The sequence below is a fragment of the Pangasianodon hypophthalmus genome, chromosome 16 (assembly GCF_027358585.1).
Source record: "Pangasianodon hypophthalmus isolate fPanHyp1 chromosome 16, fPanHyp1.pri, whole genome shotgun sequence".
NCBI lineage: Eukaryota > Metazoa > Chordata > Actinopteri > Siluriformes > Pangasiidae > Pangasianodon > Pangasianodon hypophthalmus.
Window position 1 is genome coordinate 19,609,981 of NC_069725.1, and position 26,463 is coordinate 19,636,443.

At 39.5% G+C, this 26,463-nt stretch overlaps 1 protein-coding gene across 2 annotated transcripts in view; it reads right to left on the reverse strand.

The window, feature by feature from the left end:
- Positions 1-1,006: 1,006 nt before the first annotated feature.
- magi3a (membrane associated guanylate kinase, WW and PDZ domain containing 3a) overlaps positions 1,007-26,463 on the reverse strand; it is a 138,934-nt gene continuing 113,477 nt past the window's right edge. Inside the window, exons 9-22 of one of the 2 annotated variants that reach the window (XM_026920184.3) lie at positions 25,310-25,501; positions 17,781-18,272; positions 12,352-12,383; positions 11,657-11,936; positions 10,459-10,553; positions 10,038-10,230; positions 8,886-9,074; positions 8,201-8,386; positions 7,939-8,035; positions 7,038-7,143; positions 6,474-6,611; positions 6,187-6,325; positions 5,807-5,874; positions 3,743-3,881 (exon numbers count right to left, since the gene is read on the reverse strand). In XM_026920184.3, the coding sequence (XP_026775985.3) occupies positions 5,822-5,874; positions 6,187-6,325; positions 6,474-6,611; positions 7,038-7,143; positions 7,939-8,035; positions 8,201-8,386; positions 8,886-9,074; positions 10,038-10,230; positions 10,459-10,553; positions 11,657-11,936; positions 12,352-12,383; positions 17,781-18,272; positions 25,310-25,501 (2,192 nt within the window). In that variant the 3' untranslated portion in view covers positions 3,743-3,881; positions 5,807-5,821. Of the gene's footprint in view, positions 3,882-5,806; positions 5,875-6,186; positions 6,326-6,473; positions 6,612-7,037; positions 7,144-7,938; positions 8,036-8,200; positions 8,387-8,885; positions 9,075-10,037; positions 10,231-10,458; positions 10,554-11,656; positions 11,937-12,351; positions 12,384-17,780; positions 18,273-25,309; positions 25,502-26,463 lie in introns of both variants that reach the window. The other variant, XM_026920182.3, reaches the window with a different exon arrangement.

A 26,463-nucleotide genomic window follows, 5' to 3' on the forward strand; every position in this document is an offset into this window, starting at 1 on the left:
TTCCTTAGAGTGTGCCTAAAATTTAAAATGAGTGTTTAATGCATACCTTTCCCTTTGTGTTATGGACGCCAGTACAACAGTGTATATGGAAAAAAAAAATCAAAAATATTATACTGAGAATAATTAAGTCTTATAAGTCTTGTTTAAACTATATTTCCTCACTTCTACGAAAACAATAGTTTTTTGATGACTAATTCTGTACTAGATTTACGCTCATCCAATTACACACTCTCTAGAACATATATGTCCCGCCCCCTAGGTGTTCCTCTCTCTCTGCAATAGCAGATCGTTAGCAACGAACATGGTTCATCTGTGTGTTTCTGGCTGTGCGATTTCTCACACACAATTCCCTTTTCTAACCATATCATGTTTTGAAAAAAAAATAAATAAAAAAATAGCTGCAGTTCTGAAAAATTTATGAAAGTTGGCGGTTATGTGACATGCACTTTTTGGACAAGAGTTTTACTCTGTTACTCCAACTTGGAGCTGTTCAGTCGTGGAGTGTCTTGGTACCTCAAACTAACTGAGAATCTGTCTTTACACACCGTCAGGGTTTTTCCATCAGTGAAAGTAATATCATTTTAACAAGTATAGTGTAATATTTAACTAACCCTATTTCTTTAGCTATAAGCCTACTGTCCCAGTGAGAAGCCTGACTTGTGCAGGTTAACAGCTTTTTGTCTCAATTTTGTTAAAAGCTTCTTGGTTTTCCTCATGGTGTTAGATGATGAAGGGATTTTACGTTTTTTTACCACAGAACATGCTCAAAGACAGCAATCAGATTTCTTGTGACTGACAGCATAAAATATATATATATATATATATATATATATATATATATTTAATCAAGAATGATCAAGAATTTTCATTTATTTTAACATTCACTAGGAATGGCAACTTTTTTTGTTCATTCTCTTAAGGGTGCCAACAATTTCAAAGTTGATAGTATATACAAAAATAAGTTTATTAACAAGAGGAAATGACAAAAACACACACCCAAAAAGACTTCCTTTAAAACTTTATTTCTCAGTGCATGAACAGAATGTCATGACCAGATTAAATTCTTTCACCACTACATATATATTCTCATCTTTTTTTAATTACTTAAAAAAATAATGGAGATTTTTTTTTTTCTGAATGAAGGCAAGTATTTAAACAGTTGCTGTACATTTTATAAACATTTACAACTACCACGATGTAGAGACCAGAAGGCCTTTTTTTTTCTTCTTTAAAATAAAGCAATGCAAGGCCACAGTTTCATATACATCAGATGAGATGACAAACACAAGGAAATGGACCACAGGAATCGAACTACAAACCCAGTTTCATTGTCAGTAAAATCATTCCAACAGTCCATAAAAGCTTCACATTTTTAATCAGGACTAAGCGTATGTAAGCAGTTCTTAAATACCATGCAATGGCATTACATAAATTTGTATTGCAAAATGATCAGAATCTGTTTGAGCATATGTTACATCAACAGGACTAAAACGAGCTTTACTCTCAGGTGGAACTACTGGGTGGAACTGGGAATTGAAATCAATTGTACAAGTATCAAAGCTGCCACTCTTCTCAAATCTGTGCACACCTATAATAACAACCACAATGACACATTAACAGGAAGAGATGTTTGTAGAGTTAATTTTTATGGGAAATCCCTATTATGAACCATAATGCCAAACCCACATAGATACACAGCCAAATCAGCTACATTTGATGAGCTACATGGATTTAAAGTAATAAACCTTTATATATATATCTATAACATTTTGGCTTTCAAACAAGCATAGACCTTATATAGAGAAAAGTTATTCTCATTTTACATCGAGCTGTTCTCCAATAATAATATCTGCTTACCAAAAAGCTGATCCATATATGTTCTTTTAAAGATATAAAGAAATAGGACAAAATATATGTTAGATTGTATGAAAAAATATGCTTTATATGATTTACCCCAGACATCCCCATTTTACCTTCATTTAATCTTAATGATACGACCAAGTATTTAGTTCATTTCTTTAGTTTTAACCCCAATGTACACACCTTGCTATATGATACACAATGCATAATTGTAAAAGCTACAGCAATGTGAAAAATACATACCCTTAAGCATGTAGTGCACCAGGTCAGCAACCCTAAAGCAGAGAGGGATGAATCAAGCTCTTTAGGATATGGAGCACAATGTTTAGATATGATTACAGAAATATTAAGATATTTGCAATTTCTTTTCCATTTCAATAAATTACATAGTGTTCTTCATAAGCTCACATGTAGTAAACAATATACTTAAGCACAAGTATCTGGTCAGTTAAAGGAGGAACCATCTTTAAAAATGATCTAAAATACACTGCACAGGTGATAACTAATGTTAAGCTTAAATAATATATGTGCACTCTGATCACACTTATTAACTCAAAGCATAATCAGGCAACGCTAACGCAGCTAACAATGAATGAAAGCCAACAAGGCCAACGCTGGCTTTCATTCAGCGTGTACATGATTAGCATTGTTTGGTTGAATTATACATGCAATGACAAAGCAAACTGCACCGATGCATCAAGGATACACTGCATTTCAAACAAAGTACAAGACTGTACACACTGAATCTGAAATAAAAACCAAAGCAAAAGAAATAAAAACACTCCTTCACAATTCCGGAAAACAGAGCATTCAATGGTCGCATCTCACAGGATTTTTTTTTTTTAATCAAGTCTTTCCAGCAGGAGTCTCTGGTTGGCACGATATGAGACTGACAGGTGTCACTGTTGGTGGGACAAACACACGAACTCAGACAGGAGGAAATGGATACTTAAAACACGGAATACCATGAACATGAATGCATTGTCTCAAAGTAAGTGAAGATACAGTATGCTGTACAAGTCACGTAAAAAATATGCATCAATTACACAGTGATTCAGAGTAACCATCAGTGAGTGTCCTGGCATTTCTGATGAACTCCACCAAGCATCAGAGCCCCTCCACCTGAGACTGCATCTTAGCAGAGCTGGGGACCTTCCATGGACCAGGGGTGATGGGAGCCTTCTTGCTGCTGGGGTTCCCATTCCAGGAAGTCTCTGGTGGGACACTGCTAGATCCCCTCATATCCCTTTTGCTCTCCTCACCTGCTCCCCCTCTGTACCTGCCCTCTTTGGGTTCTCGATGGCCTTTGCGGTTCAGGGTCGTAGGCTGATGCTCTGGCATGGCCCTGTCATTGAGGATCTGGGATTGGGACCTCTGAGGTACTGCTTCCCTCTCAACCCCCTTCTCCCTGTGACGTCGTTCGTTATCTGATCTGGCGATCTCAGGCCTCGTCTCGCCTGTCTCCTTGTCCTGTTGGAAGTCTAAGTCTTCCTCCATGTATAGGTTCCCTCCAGATCCATAATTAATATGTTGCCCATCAAAATACCTCTGCGGTTCCTCATATCCCTTAGGTGGTTGTCTGGTGCCAGTCTCTTGTTCCTTTCTGGGACTCTTTCTAGGGCTTGATGAGCGTCTACCTCTGTCCCCTTGGCCCTGGGCTTTCCTGTCCGTGTATACATCCAGACTCTGAGTGCTGGCGTTGACATTTTTGTTTTTCACAGAAACAGAAGGCTTCTTTTCCATTTTCCTCGGGCTACGTGAACGCTCTTTCCCCTCTGTGCGTGAAGTGTCCATTTTCTGGGGGCTAGGAGTGTTGTCACGGAGAGACACGCTGGAATTGCTTGTTCTGGGTTGTCTGGTATCTCGGGGTTGATGATGGAGACCGCGGGAGGGAGAAGGGGCTGACGTGCCCTCAGAGGGCAAGAGAGAAGAGGAGGACAAAGATGGTAATATTGATGGCTCATCAGGTACAGGGTACTTTGGATAGTTTGCAGGTGGAGTTGTCACCATCTCCATAACATCTGAAATGAATGTGGAGTATTAGTTAAAATAGGTCTCTAGAAACATTCAGAAAGAAGACCAAACAGTAAGTTAATTTTTGTATTAATTTTGTATGTCACATACTGTCTATATACACCATATGGCCAAAAGTATGTGGACACCTGACCATCACACCCATATGTGCTATTTGAGCATCCCATTCCAGATTTAGTCCCCCTTTACTGTTAAAATAACAGTGTAGCTGTGTGGATTTGTTCATTCAGCCAAAAGAGCATCAGTGAGGTCAGGCACTGATTTTGGGTGATGAGACCTGGGGGGCGGTCAGGGTTCAACTTCATCCCAAAGTTGTTCAGTGGGGTTGAGTTCAGGGCTTTGTGCAGGTCACTCGATTTCTTCCACTCCAACCTTGACAAACCATGTTTTCATGGACCTCGCTTTGTGCACAGGGACATTGTCATACTGGAACAGGTTTGGCCATATAGTGTATCTAGAGATTTCCATAGATACACATAGATAGAGATTTAATTATGAAGCTTAGACTATTAAAGGAAAATTCCACCCTGAACAACTTGCATATTAATTTTCAGTGGTGTCCAAGTTTCATTTTAAATTGAAATTCTAAGTTGACTTTTTTTAAATTTAAACTTTTTTCACTGACATATCAGTCATAATTTTTTTTTACACAAAAACATATTTCATGTGCTTCAGTCTGGGGTTTTCCTTTAAACTCCACCAGTTCAATGGTATTCACTCTCTATGACTTCTAGCCTCGAGTAACTGAGATTTCTATCTGGCTGATGAAAGACAGTCTTAAAACAACACTGAAGTTTTCATTTTCCTTCAGGATGATAAGAATGCAACCGGAGCCAAAGGGGGCAAACATGTCAAAATGAACCAGGAAATGAGACACAAAAAGAGGCTTTCATTTCTGAGAGCCAACAGCATTCAATCTTTTTACTTTTAGCAAATCTTTACCCCAAAAGATAAAAATGACTTAAAGGGAGAGTTCAGCTCTTTTTACATTTGACCCTTTCTAAGCACTTACAGGGTGATTTCTAGACACCCCAGGCATTTTTTTATATCAATTGCTTAAATAATTTGTTAAAAATAATTAAAATAAATCCAAAATGTGTTCATCCGCTGTGTCGGAGTCACTTCCCGGATGTGTATTCCTGCCTGTGACATATTTATTCACACAACCACGTCTGCCGAGGAGTATGAATGGGAGGAAGTTTCTGATATGGGTCCCTTTGAACATGGTGTCGTTGTGCCATATCACTGATTTGTGCTCTCAATGGAGCATTTCCACAACCTACAACAACGCACCTCATGTTGCTACATAACCAGCTACTGTAACCAAAACAAAATCGGTTTCGAGCGAGTTCCGCTGACACAATTTCCTTTTTTTGAAACCATTCAAAAACTGGAGTGGTTTGTTGCGCCTGGGCAGTTTGTTGTTTGTTGTTTATGTCTTTAAAAATTATGTTTTGAGGAAATTGATGTCGCCAACTCAATTAGTGTACTTAGAGCTGTAAAATCATCTGATTAAAATTTATTTTGTGAAACAGTCATTAGTGGATTAAAAAAAAAAAAAAAAAATCTTAAAACTGCATGTACTGACATAAAAACTGTATGAGGTGACTAGAAATCGATAAAAAATATTTATAACTGCTCAAATGTGAAAAAAGATGAACTCCGCCCTTAATGATAAATATTGGAATTATTTTCATAGAACTGAAGTAATCATACAGAAAACATCATAGTTGCTGCAGTGTGAAAATGTCACTTTGAATACATACATGTATAGGCAATATATATATATATAGCCTATAACAGTGAATGGATGATTTCTGATTATGATAAAGCATAATGAAAGAGAATAAAAGTTCTGAAACGAGGATTAGAAGAGGAGCGGCAAGGTTTACCAAGACTAATAAGGACAGACCAAGAAAAGTAGTCTTTAGTGATGCTCTGGTTTCATGTAGAAGCACAGGGTGGAAGAAGAGTTCAGACCTAAAGAGGAGATAGAGACAGAGACAGAGACAGACAAAGAAGCAGAGACCAGAGGCAAGAGTGAGACAGAGACAGGAAGTCAGAAAATGACAGATTGAGAAAGACAAATGCATGAAAATTGAAGCAACGCTACTGTTTCTACACAAACAAAAGCACAAAGCACTCTAAAGGGGGAAAAAAACCCAATATGTGTCTGAAATGAATCAATTTCACGAGCAGCTACAGTCCTGTTGCGTGCTGAATTATTTGAGGGCACTAATTAATTCTGAGCCTCTTTTAACTAGCAGTACTTGTAAATTAATGGTAGCTTACTGTGGTCAGGAATCAGGCCCTGGCCCGGCCGCAGCAGCAGCAGCACCTTAGTGCCTCCTGCTTGGATCAGCTCAATAGCACGCGTGTGTGTGATGCCTTGGGTTGGCTCGCCATTGATCTCTACTATCTGATCTCCCACCTGTCAGCACAAACACTCAGTTAGTCCTCTCTGTAATATCCAGTGCTCCAATACAAATGACGATGACCATCCTGCTTGATTCAAGATATTGAAATTTTGTGTATATGGCTATATACATGTTGTGCAGTCCCAACAGTGGTTAACTCACATGTATTCTGCCATCCTTCAGGGCTGGGCCATCCTCGGCCAGTCTCAGGATGAACAGGCCCATGTTGTACTCCTTCCCTCCCCGGAGACTAAAGCCAAAGCCACGTGGACCTCGCTCCAGCTCCACGGGGAAACAGCCCTGCCGCATATGCACATACAATGTAAATGATACCATCCCCATGTTCCACCATGATGCCAAAGGAGCTAAAATTCTTCACTTCTCTACAATTGATCCCACATCTGTGTTTGAAGCTCAAATCTGGCCTGTGGCAAAGAGATTTTTTGAGCCATGTCCCAGCAGAATGCAAAATTTCATGACAATTGTGCTTGCCTGCTGATATCTGACTGGCTGTTAATGACAAAGCTTTTTTTTTTTTTTTTTTTTAAAACTAATTACTTAATCATTAAAAAGACATGACATTTCAATTTTCAAATTTCCTAACTCAATGCTGACCCGATTTTTAGCATATTATTCAAAACATTAGGTCAAAATGATAGTGGGCAGCGTGTAGAGGTCTTTTAAGTCAGTGGTGACAAAATGAATCTGCATCGAGTGGTGTGTTACCTGCTTGGGGCCTGAGGTGATCATGGTGCCCGTCTCATTCTTGGGGAGAGATTTGTAGTTACCCCAGGCCATACCCTCTTCTCGCTCCTCCATATCGGGGCCGTTACTAAGAAAAGTTCAAGAAACCATCAGTCTAAAATTCAGCAGCTCTGAGAACATCACCTCAGCATCATCAGTAGTTCTGTAATATACATAGAAGCACTAATTTTGGTATTTACACTGTTTTTGTATAGCAAAATTTTGGAAAGTAAAAAATGTGTAAAAAAAAAAAAAGCAGGCAATATAATAATTATCATAAACCTCACATTTATCTACCCACTTCAGTCTTTCTTTGTTGCTTATATTTAACAAGGCTGCATTTCTCAGATGATCCCAGAAGAACCCAAAAAAACTACCTCCTTTACACTATCAAAAAATTTTTCTTATTCCCTATATATGCTCAATACATGAAGTATTCAAGGTACAGCTAGCCAAAGGTTTAAGAAATGTGTTACATTAGGTGAATATAAGTAAAACCATTTGAATATGGGTTTCTGCTTTTGAATATGTATACGTTATTGTTGCAGATGTGGGTGTGGCTTAGCTCGGGTCTACTTTGGGAAGGAGGTGTTTGGGAATGAGATAAAGACATAATGATGAACAAGGCCCAACTGAGTCCTGTTGTCCCATGTATATTTATGCGATCTCTATGTCTTTCTCTCAGAGCAGTGAGCTGAACATGCATGTGTATGGCCATGAGTGGAGCAACAGCCTCTGAAGATGAGGCCTTTTGGAGTCTATGAAGAGATGGGGAATATGTGCTAAAAATGTGGCACTAAAAATGTATTAGTCAGGACACTCTTTCCATGCTGTCAGACAGGAGTGTGTGTTAGTGTGTGAGCAGTGTGCATTGGCCTTGTACCCGTCATCGCGGCTGGCAGGCTGCTGTCCCACGGCTTTGTGCTGAGCCACTGGGCTTTGCTTGGCTGAACTGGTGGCTGACGGAGGGCCGCTGTGCTCTGAAAAATAAACAGGAATCTTCGATGGCTTCATACTCTCACACAAAATTTTAAGAATGCCTTCATAGCAGACTGTGCAATGCAGAAGAAAGACAGAAATATCAGTACACCCCAGGCAGCGCAATAGCAATAATGGAAATTCCTAGAATTTCCAGAATTCCTCACCTTCTTCAGGAAGCACAGTGAGGGTGACAGTGTTGCCAGCCTGCTTGATCAGCTGCACTATGTCGTTGTGTGAGAGCTCCACGATGCACTGGCCGTTGACGGCTGAGATGCGGTCACCCACTTTAAGCTTTCCGGAGCGTTCTGTGGGGCTGCCCTTGATGATCCGTCCAATCTTATGAGGAATTACTGAAGATGGACAAGACTACAAATGAATTCTGCTCCGCGTGCCACAATGTATACAGTCCTCACACCACGTTCAGCTATTTATATATAAAGATCTACAGAAGATCTAATATTCACAGTATTGGGTTCGGTGTGAAACTCTATCAGTGCATGTGTAAGTAACTCCTTATGACAAACAGCGATCTTTCATGCATCTTCCCTCCAGCTACTATTTACACAGATGTCACTTTGCTGTCATAATGCCCTGTACAACAGTGTTATCATTCACTCTGAGTAAGTCAGCAGTAGACACACATTATGTCCCTGATGGGCTCGTCATCCCCACTCTCTTCAATAAGGTATCTTTCACTGCTGAGCTTGACGTTGATGCTTAAATGCCTGTAACGTGCGTTGTCTTTTCCGTGAGGAATCAATTCATTCACAATTCCAGTGTAAAATTTCATTAGCGTCACCAACATCAATTCTTTAAGAGTCAGACAGTAACTTCTGTAACTTCTCTCACCTCCTGGTGGTGGTTTGTTCTTTGAGGTGAGGATGACGAAGCCAAAGCCCTCGTTGTCTCTGCGCTGCAGCGTGACGTCATATGGCTCCGGCTGGGACAGAACGGAAGCGTCTGCATGAGGAGGTCTGGGAGAGCCGTTAACCTGAGATGGAGTTGCCTGGGACTGTCCACCATCATCCTCTCTTTCTTCTGCATCAGGGAAAAACACATTCATCATCAGGGTGCAGAGCATCATGCCAAAGCCATTATTACTCATTAACTCATTTTCAAGAGGCTCTGCAAGAGCTGAGTCGCTCCATATGTTCAGCATGGAGCCGTACAGGAAGTCATTCCTGCTGACTGCTACTAGGCTTTGCATCTTTACCAGGAGTCATCACTTGGACAGCATATTTGTTTAAAAAAAATAAAAATTAATAAAATAAAAAACACCATAAAATCTTCAGCTTATGAGTACTACAGACACATATACTAATGGTACCCTATTATCATTATTTATTATAACAACTATTATAAATGTGTGTATTTTAATAACACGTTTTACTTTACTGTACATTTGTTTCCTGGGATTTCTATAATTCTTTTCCTGTTTAGTAATATTTGCAACATGCAGTAGGAAGTAAGTAAGCAAAGAAAGAAGGAAGGAATTGAATGAAGGAAGAAATTTAGGAAGGAAGGTAGGAAGTAGTAAAAAGAATTAAATAAGGAAGGAATTAAAGTAGGAAGGAAGATAGAACGAATAGTGGTAGAAATCTGTATCTTTTATATTTGGTAAGGTGATGGTTTTATGCAGTCTCTCTCTCTCTCTCTCACACACACACTATATTTTATGATAAACCTGGCAAAACATATGTAGAAATTTATTTGAAATGTGTTAGATTCACAGATGTTGCTTCATTATTACAAGTATATGTGGACAGCTTTCAGTAAAACTCTGATCTGTTGTTGATGTTGATGTCACGAGCCCCACTACATGACATTCTTCTGGCTCATTCAGTGCTCTGGATCTGTTTTCGTACATACAGTGTTGAGACTGTCTGAACAAATTGGGAGACTATTTAAAGCAAAGCAGTGCTAGTTTTCTTGGTACCAGACAGTCTTACTTCAGTATACAGTGGGTATGTAAATAAACAAGTGTGTACCCTGAACACACACCTGCGTAGATGAGCTTCCTGCGCACAGTGAGCATGACCTGGCCATTGCGCGCGGCGTTGGTCATCAGCTCCAGGACCTGCTTGTGGGATTTTCCTTTTACAGGAACACCGTCGATACACATGAGCTCATCACCTGCCCGTAGACGCCCGTCCTTCTCTGCTGCACCCAGCGGAACGATAGCACCAATGTACACCTACAGAAAGATTTCATTCTTATGAACAATAATTGGTTGTATATATTTAACGACAGTGCACACAGTTCTAATGCTAGTTGCAATAGCAATAGTTATTGTAGTTATGCCATCTTAATTTGCAGAACATTCAGTCTGCTTAGTTTCTACGTACAACAATATTTACTATGACAATTTCTAAAAAGTCTATTTTGCATGTTAAGAAAGATGCCAGACGAAGGCAGCACTCACAGGCTGATCTGTTCCTTCCCCACCCAGCACTCTGAAACCAAAGCCGGACTCCTGGTTCCTTTTAATAAAGACATCCAGTTCCTTGGTGTTGGCAGCTGCAGGTACGAATGGACAGTGTTAAGGGGTCAAGAGTCACTATACTACACCATCTACAACTAGTACACTATACAATCAGTATCTACAGTATTGCATCATTGTTAACTACACCACCATACCATCATTAACTACTATTCTATACCAAATACTACTATACTACACCACACCAGCTGTTACTATACCATGACAACTATCATAGCATTACTAACTATTATACTGCATTATACATTAATTAACTGCAAATCCTACCAGATATTACTATATGACTACACCAGCTACTACTGTACCCTACCAACTAAATATGTCATAACATCATTAACTACTATATTATAGCATCACTATTATACTACACCATACCATCATTAACTGCAATACCACACCAGAAACTACTATACTACTACAAAGCTGCTACTATACCATACCAACTAACTACAAGTTTATCCCAAAGAACTACTACATAATGACATCACAGGCACCGTCAACTTTATTAGAAACACCTGTACACCTGCATATTCATGCAATTATCCAATCATATGGCAGCAGGGCAAAGCATAAACTCAAGCAGGACATTGCAAAAACATCCCGGTCTTTTTATAAATCTTCAAATGTCCAGGTTCGGTGAGCCTGTTGTGGCCCATCCACCTCAAGGTTTGACGTATTAGGTGTTCTGAGATGCTTTTCTGCTCACCATGGTTGTACAGTGTAGTTATATAGCCTTCCTGGCAGCTCAAACCAGTCTGGCCATTCACTTCTGACTTCTCTCATCAACAAAGCATTTCCACCCTCAGAACTGCCGCTCGCTGGATGTTTTTTGGGTTTTTGCCCCATTTTTTGTAAACTCTGTGCGTGAAAATCCCAGGAGATCAGCAGTTTCGGAAATACTCAAATCAGCCTGTCTAGCACCAGCAACCATCCAAGTCACTGAGATCACATTTTTTCCCCTCATTCTGAGGTTTAATGTAAGCATTAACCGAAGCTCTTGAACTGTACAGACATGATTTTATGCACTGCGCTGATGCCACACGATTGGCTGATTGGATACGCCCACAAATGTGCAAGTATACAGCTGTGAGTGAGTGTGTTAAATGCAAATGTTACTCACGCTTGCTGTCAAGGATGGCTTTAGATTTGAGGTAGAGTTCAGATGGGTCCAGTTTGGGTGAGTTGGAGCGTACCACGTTGGGAGGGAAGGGCAGCGACTGGGGAGGAGCTTGGGGGAGGGACTGAGGAAGAGCTTGAGGAACAGTCTGGGGAGACATCTGGGGAAACATCTGGGGAAACGTCTGGGGAAGCGGCTCAACAGGACTCGGACTGTCCGTGCTGACTGTGTTAGTGGGTGCTTCGTGCTTCTGAGTCACTGGCATTGGCGTTGCCGTGGCACACTAACACACAAACACAGTTCTTAAGCTCCAGCATGTCAGGAAGGTCTCACCAACTATTAATACATTCATCACAGAGGCTTGTTGCATAATAATATTATCAGGAATTTACACACAGCTGCTTTGGTAATGTGATCAAAGCTTGTGCATTAGATACAGAAATTTTACCACACTACAGCACAAGCTAGACTCAAACCTGCATCAATAATGTTCCATGAATAAAGCCTTGGGAATTAGTAGTTAGTGAATAATGTAGCGCTATGTTGAGCCTCAGCCCAGCTACGGCACAGCCGATTCATTATTCAGCACACGAGTCATCATTAAGAGCGCAGCCTGATATCATTAAACTCCAAACCCTGAAGCGTGTGTGTGTTCATTCCCAACAATTCTGTGATTAAAAGTGGTTAGATGAACTTACGGGCTTCAGAGACTTCACAGGAGACGTCTGACCTGCGGGAGGAGAGATCGAATGAAAGGAAGAAAATGAGAATGAAGGAACATAAGTCGAGGGGGGAGAAAGAACAGAAGATTAGAGGGGCAACGACTAAAAAAAGATTAAAAGCTTGGGAATTAGGGCACAAAAGAGCATTTATTTCATAAGCCAAGTACACTCAGAAGAAATGACACCAATAACAAGAGGTCTAACAGGATTGGAGACATACACAAGGAGCCTGTTGTTATGCTGTACCATTATAGTTATAATTAAGTTATATTTACAATGGGTTTGGGAAGCATTCACACCCCCTTTGGTTTTTGCACACTTCATGCTCCAGTCTGAGGTGCACTTTGGAGCAAGTGTTCTACAAGAATCACTCTTATTTGGCTGCATTTATCCTCTCAATTCTGAACACTCTCCCTGCCCCTGCTGCTGAAAAGCACCACCATAGCTTGATTCTACCACCACCATGCTTCACCATAGGGATAGTATTAGCCAGTTGAGTTTCGCCAGGTGTAGTGCTTGGAGTTCAAAACAAAAAAGATGGGTTTTTGTCTTTTTCTTCATGCTCCTTTAAGTGGAGCCCACTGTTCTCATGGGAGTATTCAAAGCTTTAGAAATGGTTTTACATCCTTGCTCACAGCTTGGATTTTGGTCTGACATGCACTGTGAATTGTGGGACCTTATACACATAGGTGTGTGCCTTTCTAAATCATGTCCAATCAAATGAATTAAATTGAACTGTTGGACTCCAGTCAAGTTCTAGAAACATCTCAAGAGAATCAATGCAAACAAGATGCACCTGAGCTCAATTTAGAGTGCCTTAGCCAAGGCTCGCAATGTCTAGCTAAATGAGAGATTTTAGGTTTTGATTTTTATTATAATTTAAAAAATTCTAAAAACATGTTTTTTGCTTTGTCGGTATGGATTACTATGGGTAACAGATTAATAGCCAATAAAATCAATTTAATCCATGTTTAATTAAATCAATAACAATTAAAAAAACATGCAAAAACATTAAGGTCTGAATACTTTAGAAACCATATGTGTATATACAGTATATAAATAAATCTATTCGGTGTGTCATTAGGTACATCAAGCTGTTGAACCACTAAGTGGCAGTATACTCCACACTGAGTGTGTAACCTATACATGATAGCAGAAAGAAACACTGAAGGAGGAATGATATGATTCATAAGCGACTGAACTCTGGGAGGCGTGAGCTTGCTTGTGTGTGTGTGTGTGTGTGTGTGTGTGTGTGTGAGAGAGAGAGAGAAAGAAGATCAGGTTACACAAACGAGACAGACACATTTTTGTGGTTGAATAATTGAATATGTAAACATTGAGGTCAATCGAGAGTCAGGTGACTTGCCCAGTCCAGCCAAGTGCTTTAACAATTAACCATGTTCACATAAACATTCATTCTCTGTCTCAAATGCTACAACTCATGTCTGGTTACTGTCCATAGCAGAATATCAGCCAGTTGAAGGAAACGTTGCAATACATTATAACACACTAACAGTTTTAATTTCCTTATTAGAGTGCTCATGTGGTGTAGTTCTGTTGGCCAGGGCAATGTGTATGCTTCCATAATGCTCAATTTTTACATACATACACACACACACACACACACACACACACACACACATATATATATATATATACACACATATATATATATATATATATAGCTGCAACAAATTAGTATATAAGATTTAAATGATTGTGTAATGAAAAAGTCTACAGGCTGTGTACTGTCCTTGTGCTTTTAGCTGTGTGTTTATGTATTATCTTATTTTGCAGGCTAACCAGTAGTCAATGTGCTAGCAAGCTATTTATGCTATTCAGATTATACTGTCTACTTACAATAACACTATAATAATTATTAGTAGAATATAATTAATATAATAATTATACCACAGTGCTGTTGAGTTCTCAATTCTGATTGGTCAGAAGGTGTGGATTAGTTTTATGTAAGAGATCTCCAGTGTCATGTTTCTTTTTTAAAAATCTTCAGATAAGAGAAGTTTACACTTTGTGGTTTCGGGAACATGATGTGCTTCGTTTTTGTTTAATTAATGTTATTAAATTCAAGAGAGCGAAAAAAAAGAGGCTGGAGAGGGAACTACTGATATAGCTGATATAACAAGTGAAAACAGGAACTAACTTGTTCTTGGATGTTCCACAACATTAAATGTAACTAAATTGATAATAAATAACATGTTCTTTCATAAATAAAAAAAAAAAAAAAAGTATGGCAAATTGTTGTGGTGTAAGACGAATAAACCACATTGTAATGTGTTGTTATAGGAACATAATCGACTTTGGGTCGGTATCAGTAAGTCTGTTTCCCTCCGGACCGCATCACACTACCCTGTCATTGATTATTTTCCTTAAAACAGTCCACTCTATAGGGTTTATTATTTACACAGATACACTATATTACACTTATGCTTACAATACAATAGCCATGGCTATTTAGAGATATTGAGAAAGTCTTTTTTTGTGAAGCACTACTCAGTCTACTTCAAAAAAAACACTTCAAAAAAACAACCAATGAGTCAATGAGTGCATTTTTAATGCATTTTTTTAATGTATATATATCTTTTTGACCTCTTCCTGGCAATTTTCCAATTTTTTGAACCTGATTGTTGAAACCTGAAATGTGGCTCTGATTAATTAGGTTTAACTGTATTTACTACTGCGTACAAAAGTATTTTCTCCAAATGTCTGAGCGGTATCACGTAATGTTTATTTAATACCACTCTTTCTCTACAGGATTTCTATAAGAGTTTCTTACAGTGTGTAATATAGAAGGACCAATATTACATAAGATCATTAAAACCTTAACACTGTTTCTCCAACTGTGTCTTGTTGTAAAAGTATAGGAAACCCAAAGCTCAAACTTAGCCACTACTCTGCTCCCTGGTGATCTTTTCTCTCAGATTTAAGAGCACTTCAGTGAAAAACCTAATCTTGCAACAGAAAACCTGGTTTCTGAGATGTGTAAATTGGTGTACTGGTCACAAAATCTATTGCGGTTTAAAAAAATAAAACACTATGCAGCAGAACCAATAAACTTATGAAAGAAACTGGCCCTATTTCAGTGACTCATGATTTTTCAACATGAACTATCGCAGCTTCTGTAGCAGATGCACTGTTGTGGCTTGATGCAGCCAGTCACATGCTTTTATATAAATGATTTAGCTAAAGGCAGCTCATCAGGAAGAAAAAAGTTTTCAAAGTCTTTCACAGTTTTTTTTTTTATTTATTATTATTTTTTTTATTTACCCTGACTGGCCTAATTTCTGATTAGTAATGACAGCTTGTTCAAAAACAACGGACAACATAAAGTTAAAAAATTATTTAATTATAGCTAGCCATAAATCAGGGGGGGTCAGTCTTTGTAGGTAATGAGCCACATTACACATTCCATTTCAAGTGGACCAGACAAAAAAATAATAATAATTAAAAAAAAAAGGTTTAAGTGACATAAACTGGCTGAACACATATCACCTATGAAACATTAAACAAATAAAATAAAATATATATTAAGAGATTTCTTTTGGTTGCTAATCAATAGGACATATTATCAGTAGCTGAGTTTATTGCGCTATCTGGCCCCCTAGAGAAGCAACAAAGACTAGCTTTGGATTTTTTTCAAATCTTTAACTCTTTAATTAAAAATCTTTTGATCAAAAAACTCTTCTGATTTTTAATTTATTCTAAATCGATTTGGTGGGTCAGGTTAAAATCTTCACTGGGCCGATCCTGGCCTGTGGGTTGTATCTTTAACACCCCTGCCATAAACTAATCGCTAATGGTTTTGCATTAAAAGGTAACGGTTTTCACCATTCAGTCCTGTTCGTTCCTTATCTGTACCTTGGCAAGCAAGGAATTACCAAGTAGCTGGATATGTAGCTGGACCATCTTAAAGACACCTTAGGAACAACTGATATTCACAATACTGGGATAAAATGGATACATTCAGGCTCAAGTCAACTCACAAGGCGCACCCTGAGCAGGTGGGGTTGATTGGGTGGAAGTGCGAGGCTTGTCAACCTTTTCATTACAATTATAATTCACCTCACACACACAGTGGCGAGCTATAAAGATTACAAAGCGCTCCTCTAAGACTGGCCATTAAACTTGCTGTGCCTATTTTGAGCATAATTAAGGACAAGGATGGACTAGACGCAACTTGGAGTGTTTACCATCCATGTCGCTATTACTACTGTCATTAAAATAATGACGCTATTGCCCTGGTAACCAGCTGTGAAGTGGTCCGGAGTGCTGCAGTTCTGCTCCTACAGGCAAAAAAAACTGATCTTACAGAGCAGAGTTTGTACCCCAGATCTCTTACAGGAACGCATTGTTCTTCTCGCTTAATGCTTGCACACTCCTCCGTTTCTGTCTCACACACACGCATGCACACACGCACGCAGACTCTACACATCTGTCCCTCCCACCACTCGTGTTACTTCTCACCTCTCTGTATGTGTTGCAATCAGCACTTTTTCTTGCTCAGGCACAAACATAGTGTTCTCGTTTTCTTTCGCTAGTTTAACAGCCATGATGTTCTCACGACACGTTTTGCACGTTTGAAGCACGGCATTGTAACGAGTGAGTGGTTTGTGTGAAGATTCTGTAGAGAGCATTATAGCATTATGTAATCAAAAACATATCAGCCAAACACATGGAGAGTCCAGAACATAATCATCATCATTCATAAATTTGTTTTGCATCGTCTCTTTCTCTATACGCCAATTTCTCTTCTTCAGTTGAACTCAAGGAATTTTTAGGGTATTTAGTATTACCTGTGTGTACCTTAAGGTTTTATTTAGGGTTCCAAATGCACCAGTATGAATTTTGCATAAAAAAACATGTGGATGGAAACTCTTTATTGGTGTCATGTAAGGAATAAAACCCTTGGGTTTGTGCTGTTATAGGAAAATAACAACAGGGTGAACATGGAGTGGAGTTAATGTTGTCACTCCACCTACAACAGCGTGTCCTGAAGTGTAGTATTTACTACAGTAGTACTATCATATACTACAGCGCCTTGCCTATAATTTATTAATGAATGACATTGTACTTTTTAACCATTTATAGTTGCATGTAATGTGGTAGAACATCCACAAAACAAGATGGCTCCTGTTACCGCGCTAATCTGTTTATTATTAGTCTTAGATTATACAAGTGTCTGTGAATGAGTTGTTATTATCGAAACAGTAATATATTAGGCCATGTGCGTCAGAACTGCTGTTACAGAAAATTAATCAACCCCTTCTTACCAATCAGCTTTGAGAATTCACAGGGGTGTGGTATATAAAGTTAGACCACCTATATGCACTGTGCTTTCAACACTGATATAACGGCATGCTTACTGTAGACATGTTCGTGGCTCTTACCTCCTCTGAGTACGAGCACGTTGACCTCGGAGCCGAGGGGCAGCTCTTTCAGGATGTCCACTACCTGCGTGTGGCTCAGCGTTTGCACGTTCTTCCGATTGATCTCTTTAATCACGTCGCCTTTGAGCAGGCCGCGGCACCACTGAGCGTCCAGGATCATCTTCACCTTCTGGCCCAGCGGGCAGTCGGCGATGGCAAACCCAAATCCGCTCGGCCCCTTGGCCAGCGTCACGCTCACCAGCTCCGGCTGCAGCAGCGTGAGCTCGGGGGCGTCCTCCTGTCGCCCGTCGGGTACAAGCGGCTGCCGATCGGCTGGTGGTGCGGCTGCCGCTTCTCCTGCAGCCTCGTCACCGGCGTCCTCGGGAAGGGGGTAGCCTCGGCACAACACCATGTCCACGTACTGGTTCACGGCCACTGACTGGAACATCTGCACCACATCTGCGTGGGTTTTACCTAGCACACATGTGCCATTGATGTCTACGATGACGTCCCCTGGTAGAGAGAAAAGACAGTGTTTTTATTTGTAATTATTCGAATTAGTCACCTTTCATTAGACTCACCAATATAAATCTAAAGAAGAGTAGATAAAAATAAATTCAAAATATTAAAGACATCATAAATGATCCTGATGTGCTTTATGAAGCTGCCATTGCGTTTTTTTTTCTTACTGATTAAAGTTTAAAATCACTTTTAATGAACTCTTTTGTTTTTGTCTTTTTTGCTTTTGTACACAAATCAATTCACTTTTTTTTTTTTTTTTTTTTTTTTTTTAACTCAAGCAGTTTTTATGGACCAAACAGAAATTGCAGCAATACGAAATAGGAGAAAAAGTCAAATCTGTACACACTCACTCTATTTTTACACTCTGTTCAAAATCTCTTTATCTAGGTCATGCGAGAGATTCATTTGAATAACTCACTGTGATTGGACCCTGGCTGAGATCAACATGCAGAAGTGTGTGTGCACCAAACCACAGAAGGCTCCTTCACTACAGCTGATGAGGGACTATTAAGCATTAAATGAACATTTATTAATTAATTAAGGTTTATCCTGATCAGTGTCGCCGTGGATCCGGAGTCTATCCCGGGAACACTGGGTGTGAGGTGGGAATACGCCTTGAATTGGATGCTATTTCATGACATGGCATAAACAAACATATATATTCCACACCAAAATCAGTAAACCTAGCAAGTTCCCTTTATCATACAACAGCTACTTACCAGGGAGGCTGAAGGCTAACGCGTGCTTCCTTTGAGACGTGTGAAGCCAGGCAACTGCGTCATTACGATCTGCTGCTCATGCTGGAACACACTCAGAGGAAAGCGCTATCTGCCCTCTTCCTCATACTTGAGCTCAGACACCATGACTGTCACTGTGACTGACAGCGAAGAGGGCGTGTGCCATCAATCCCACCCAGAGAGCCAGGTCAATTTTGCTCCACTGACTCCCAGTCATGGACGCCTGTGGCGACTCGCGATATCCTGATAACAGGGCGAATGCTTTTCTGTTGTGCTACTTCGGAGCTTTTAATTCCTTCTTAAATGAAATGCCAGATTATTATTTATTATTTAGTTATCGCTTTGTCACGGAAAACATTAAGTTACACTTTTTGTCTTAATTTTGTTGATGCAAAGTAAGAAAACTAACACTGGCACTATTTTCACAGAATCTTTAGTACACTAGCACATAGTGCACTAAGTCTTAATGTGTCATTTGTGATCGAGTTGAGACATTTTAGTTCATGTTCAGAGTCGGCTTGCTTGTATGAGCCATTTTCTTTCCTTGTAGACGTAGACAGTGCTGTTACTCTTGTAATCTAGTTTAATCAAAACACTCTATTGCACCTATTGTTTAGCGTACATTGTTAGACTCATAGCTGTGTGTATGAGGTGGCGTGACAGGGAGGATCTGTCTGCATATTTTTACAGGTCAGAATATTGCTTCATTCCCTGCCACTGGGAGATCACGAGTTCCAGTCCCAGCGATGCTACAGTCACGTGGCTGGGAGTGTAGAGAAAAATTGGTGCTCTCGGTGTGGGAGGGATGGCGTACTCCCTCTTCCCTCTCTGTCACAACGACACTAGCCAATCGTCGGCTGTCTATGAGTTCATGTATTCGGAAGAGGGTAGATAGCACTGTCCTTCAAGCGTGTTATGGCAAACGAGTCATTTCGGAGCCGAAAGAGTCGACTCTTATTGGTGAGTTGAGCCAAATGTGACTCAGTGAAAAGAGCCGCAATTCCCATCGCTAACATTAACTCAACATGACGAGTGAAAGAAGCCTGGAGAAATGTTCCATTCCTGCTGCAAAGTGCTAAATACACTGCTTCATTTGTTCGCTCGAATGCAAAAATTCACCATAACCTCTACATAAAGTTCATTTTCACTTCTGTGGCTCTCCAAACCCCTTCGTTTCTCTCTGGACTGCAGTTAGAAAACAGGACAAACTGCACGTGACTGATTTTGCACATATTTTCGTGACATTAAAATAATGAATAAGCATTGTCCTGTTCTGGTCTGAAACAGGTTCCAAAAGACTCAATTCAAAGAAGACATCCGCTTGTATTGATGTGCAAAACACTTCTCCCTTTGCTAAGAAGGCTATTAGTAGGCTAATGAATAGGAGTGCACCCTTGAGGTCTGCTTTATAAATATTAACATCCGCTCAAAGAAACTGGGCTGCGAGCAGGACAGCCACTCTACAATAACAAGACAATAAAAAAAATACATATTTTAAGAATAGCAGTGTGTTTGTGACATTCAGGAATAATACAGAAAGGTTTAGAAGATATAGGTCCTTTAAAACCACACCTGCCCGCATGAGTCATTGTCAGTTTGTGACAAACGCTGCAAGTGTGTTTCAAATACAAACAGTCATGGAGAGCCTGGAACACACACTTCACTAGAGCATGTTTTTCCAGCACCCAGACTGGAAAGTCTACACCAAGTGGGTGTGGCTGCTTCCCAGCTCCATTGCCGATGGACGGAAAAGTCGGCAAAAAACCAAAAAAACAAAACAAAAAAACATATGAATCAAGTTGCTGCTGTCACTAGTTTCCATCGTCTAATGTGATGGTGGTGTTTGTGAAGCAGAGCAACAAGCTAATTTGATGTTTAAAAAAAAGAAAAAAAAAAATGCCAAGGAGAGAGAGACTGGAACACAGTCGCTCTTACATGAAAATCTGCTTCTAGTAGGGAAACGTATGTAAGGAATATATACTGTATAACATGACCAAGCTGTACTCTTAAAGGAAATTAATCAACCTCAGGGTTGGTGTTATCACCTCCAAAGTTACCACCCATAACAGTTTTATTCCTCTTATTAACAATTACATCAACTTTTTGACAATTACAATTTTTCATTTCGACATTGTACTTTTTATCTATTTATAGCTACATTTAACCTTATGGAACGTCCGTAAGGCAAGTTGGTTCCTGTTATAGCTATAAACAATCCTTTAATTCGTTTCTGCATCAGCCTTACATTTTTTTTCTTTCTCTTGAAGTTAATAACGCAAAAAAACGCAGCTTGTAATGTTACTGAGAAACCCGTAAACTCCTCTGTCCTGACGACGTTGCCATGTCAGTAAGTTTTCCGCCTGTTACAAACCACTGACACTGGAGACTCCTTCCATTAATGTTAAATAAACTTCACCAAATCTTCACCAGCTTTTTAAAACTCTGTTTATTATTAAACTTAGATTATGATGGAGCTAAGTTTCGATTATGTTAGTTTAGACTAGTTTTAGATTACTTAGATTATGATGAAGCTTTCCTGTGAACGATCTGTTACTATAGAAACGATACCACATTAGAACGAGTGCATTAATACAAACGTGCGATTTGCATAAAGAGAAGCACGAGCTGTAACTTCTCTCTACACTTCAGCCTCGTCTCTATGACAAAGCAAGGAGATTTTGACGTGTCTTATACAAAAAGATTTCGCTGTTGCTTGCCTTTTCTCAGCACGTTCTATTAAATCCTAACACGGTCAGCAACACAGAACTCAACAAGCCTGTACTGAGAATCTATTAAGAAAATATGAAAATTAATTTAAAAATATATATATATATCCTAAGTGTAAATTTAAATGATGGAGCATATATACATACTCTGATATTTGCTGCAAAATAGTTGTGCATGAACAATACATAGCACTAATTTGGCACCTCAAGAGGCAGTCATTTTACCTGCGAATCAGATCTCGCACACCATAACGTCCACACCAACACGGTCAATTCAGTTTTAGGAGAAAGTTTAGACAGTTTAAGTGAAACTCCAAAAGAAACGCACGTTTCCAAGCAGAGGAAAGTGTCAGAAGTACCACCTTTCAGAGAACACTCTGAAACCTGCTGACATCTCACCCTTGCTGATCCCATTTCACAAACATTGCTGACATCATCTTAAAGGGCCGGTGTGTAATCAGTAACCTTCAACACAACAGCTAATCCTAATATATCGCACTCCTCTTTCCTACTATATGAAGCATTTTTCCTTCGTTTCCAGTAATCCACTGAAAGCTGACTTATGCGTCGCACAATAAAAATGATGATCTCATGACACTCCACTTAACCAAGGCTGAAAAGATGCTTGCAAGAACACCTCAGTAAGCCGAAATCACTCTCGGCACTTCTTTAATCCATCACCGAAAGAGCATCCGCGATGAAATTGTCCCTTTCTGCCACATTATCGGTTTACTACAATCTTGTACATAGGAATAAGCAATATGACGATATAATATCAATATCATGATATATCACAATATACCTTTCTAAGATGTCACAGGTATTGCGTTATCTTTTTATAACTTTTTTTCTTTCAAGCAAACTCTGACTGGAAGCAGCTAAAAAAAATCATATTGAATCCTTAATATTTAACATTTGACTGTAAAATGTCCTCCTTTTTATGTTCAATAAAAATAATTTTGTCATATTTGTTATTCAAATAAAAGTATAACTGAACTCAATTTTCAGTTTCTTTTAATGCAATGCTATTGCAGCTTCTTTGGGAACTATTCCACCTACACTCAGAATAACGGTCTTAAAAAATTACAGTACAATAAGAATCTACAGGATGCGGCGTAGCACAAAAAAATTCATTTATAAAGTGGACTTTAAAGAAAGTTTAACTCTGTTGTAGCCGTGTATGTTGGTGAACAAAAATAAACGCAGTGTGTAAGTTATCAGGACTCACAAAAACTGAGAACCTGCTAAAAGTTTCCAAAGTGCCATGTTCCACTTAGCACCTGCACCTTGATGATAGCACGCTCCTTTTTGGCTCCACTACATCCAGCGTGAGAACACGGCTGTACCGAGGCTCACGTCATCTTAAAAGACCAACATGGAAATCAGTAATCTGTCCCTACTGTTGTCACTAAAACTAACAACAGTTCAGGTCCAAAAACGCAGGAAGATGTACCCGAGTACGATCCAAAATAACCCACCACCAGGAAATGGCGTATGATGTGTCATTAAAAAAAAAAATTCAAGTTTATTTTTCGTTATTAAATCTGATTTCGAATATCCTCTGGTGATATCTGTTTTCTTTCCACCTGATATTGACTCAGTAGCATCTTCCTCTGTACACTCAGCCATTCAACCTGCTTCATTCAGCCATTTTATATAATCACATTTAATGCTGTGGAACGTCTGCGAAACAAATTAATTTCTGTTTTCTCTTATGTCACAGCAGTTATAAACTTTCACTCATTCACCAGCCTATGTTTTTGTCTCTCTCTCTCTCTCTCGAAGTCATGTTACAAAGAAACCGCAAAGTGTAAACTCCTCTGTCCTGAAGACTAGCCCATGTCGGGAAACCTACCGACTTTTACAAAGCGCTCGCAGAAATGTTAGACGTTTCCTAACAGAGAGCTTGGCAATGATTATATGTTTTTTCTTTGTTAAAACAAGTTTTTTTTTTTTTAAATCTATTTATTATCAACCAATACGTGTCTATGTATGAGGTGTTACTACAGGAACGATAGTGTAGTAGAACGATCGTGTTAATATAAACCATCATGCATACTTTCTGATTCAATCTTTTGAAGCATTCAATCTTTTGAAGCTTTTCGAATGATTTGTTTGAAGTTAGCCAGGAGAACTGCCCCAAGATAGAATATTTGGGAAACAGCGAATCCAATCTAGCCAAGTCCGTAGTTAAAGAATGGGCAGATTTCCCCTCATTACGAGCAGTGCCACATGGGAGTTCTCCTGTGGTCAGAAGATAGAACGCAGCAAGCTTTATAGTGGCATCAATTTCACATTTTAGTTGAATTATTTCAATTAGATGCATGGCCTGAAGTCCCCTGGGGAAGCTAGTGCAGAGACATTAATTTCCACTCTTTGTAATGGACAGCGGTGAGCATTAGTGCTGTGCAATTATCGCCCAGTGCAGTTCTGTTGTAATGCCAGTTCCCTTGGCGCAGGCACAGTCGCTCACACACAGTTTCTGATTTCTATTATTACTGTTATTGTGACTGTGCAGTTGATACCTCAGGTGGGTTATTTACAAAGCTTCTAGCCAGCAACATCTTGAGAGCAGCACACCACACACAGGGAGCATCAGATTGGAAAAGCGCGTGGTATGGTTGAGGAAAAAAATAAACCCGAGACACTGACAACACACTGCTGATATCCACAGAGCTGTTCCCCCAACCCCACCACTGTTTATGAGGATGAACTGCTTTATTGAAAGAGAAAAAGGCTATACTGCCAGACCAAAATGTTTCGGCACTTATATTATAGCCTTAAATAATTGATAGCATTTTGCATTTAAAGATAAATGGAAGGTCAGCGATTTTTCTCTTTCTACCACAACAGTGGAATCTCAATTTGGACTGGTGAGGAGATGTTTGTTTTTCAATAACAGCAGCTCTAATAGTGTCGGCTTCGAGGTTTATATTCTATACGGCTGACGCTCCAGACAAACGGATTTTAGAACGTGCGTAATGGCGGATATGGGGGTTTTCTGTGAGGAAACGTTTATGGAGCATTTTTAGGAGGAGTCTCCAGTGTCAGTCGGAGGTAAAGCTGTAACTTTAAGTTTTCTGGACAGAGGGCTTTGCGCGAGATGCATTCGTTTGTCTTTAGAGCGAGAAAACAGAGCAGGAACAACTTAGCAGTTTATAGCTGCTATAATGTAAGTGATAACAGGAACTAAGCTGTTTCTATGGGCATTCCAAACATTAAAGGTAACTATAAACAGATAAAAATGAATTGAATGAAATAAAAATTGTAATTGTTGAAAATTTGCTGCGGTATAAGACGAATAAAAGACTTCAGTACATGCTGTTATTGGAAAATAATCAACTTTCAGGTGGGAATATTAACTCGTCTTTACCTCAGGCCATATCACAACACCCTGTCGCTTATTAACAGCACATCCTGTAGTGTTTTATTCCTTATTTATTTAACCGCATGGGTGAGAGTTCACTCAAAGCGTCAAGTCTTCTAATTTGTTGTTTTTCATGTGGGATACAGCTTTGATGGTACATGTCGAAGCGTCAGGTTGTTTATGATAAAGCAAACCCACCAGGGGCGATCTTGTTGTCCTGCGCCGCAGGGCCGTCCCTCAGCACGTTCTTCACCTGCAGGAACTCGTCTGGTCTGTCTCCACCGATAATGGTGAAGCCAAAACCCTGTGGGCTCTTCCTCAGGGCTGTGCGCAACACTGTTCCGTGTAGCTGCGACGGGTCACGTGTGAAACCCCTCAGACACCCATCCTCTGAGAGAGAGAGAGAAAGAGAGAGAGAGAGAGGGGTCAAGACACAGAATACAAAGCAAGAAGGAGAAAAACAGTGAGACATTCACAGAAACACGGTACAAACATGACCTAGAAAAGACAGGGCAAGAAGGAGAGAGAAAGAAACGGAGACAGAATCACACAGACAAGGGAAGAGAGAGACATACCCAGAGAGGGAGACATACACACACACACACACACACACTCTCTCTTGCACACAGCAAAAGATACAGAATGTGGAAGGACTCTAGATATCACAGTAGATTAAAGTCATTATTCCATCTCGATCACTAATTACCAGCATATGAATATTTCTGCTCAGTTTAATCACTGTTAATTAATGACTGCTAAATAAATACTCTAATAGCTTTTGGTAATGACACTTTGCTCTTCTGAGATTTATTTAACCAGTGCTGCACTGGAGGCTGAGGAAGGTGCTACAGCTTGTTAGTGTGTAGGTGGATATTTTCACAGAGATCAGACTCTGAACACAGTCATACGCTGCTCTGATGAAAAAGGGCAGGCATGAAAGGTGTCTGGAAAATATAATGTCAAAAACATATCCTATTGTTACTCTGTCTGTATTATATGTTATCTCAATTATGTTCTAATAATATAATATAATATAATATATCCCTTTTATAACTATCTAATTATTTAGAGAATGTATTTACTGTGACTACACTTCATGTTTAATGTCAGATCTCCAACATGGAATATATACATACAGTCAGAGATTTAAATCTTGCACCCTATTCTGGTGTCATGCTTGAAATGTGGTTACTCGTGTGTGTTCTGACACAGCGCCTAACACTAAAAGCGATATCAGATCTTTAATGATTTCATGCCAGCTGCTCTGGGACATATTAAATCACTGTAAAGCTGGATGGCGATGTTAAACACGCGGACACGCTCTGTTAGTTTGTCTTTAAATCTTTTCGGGC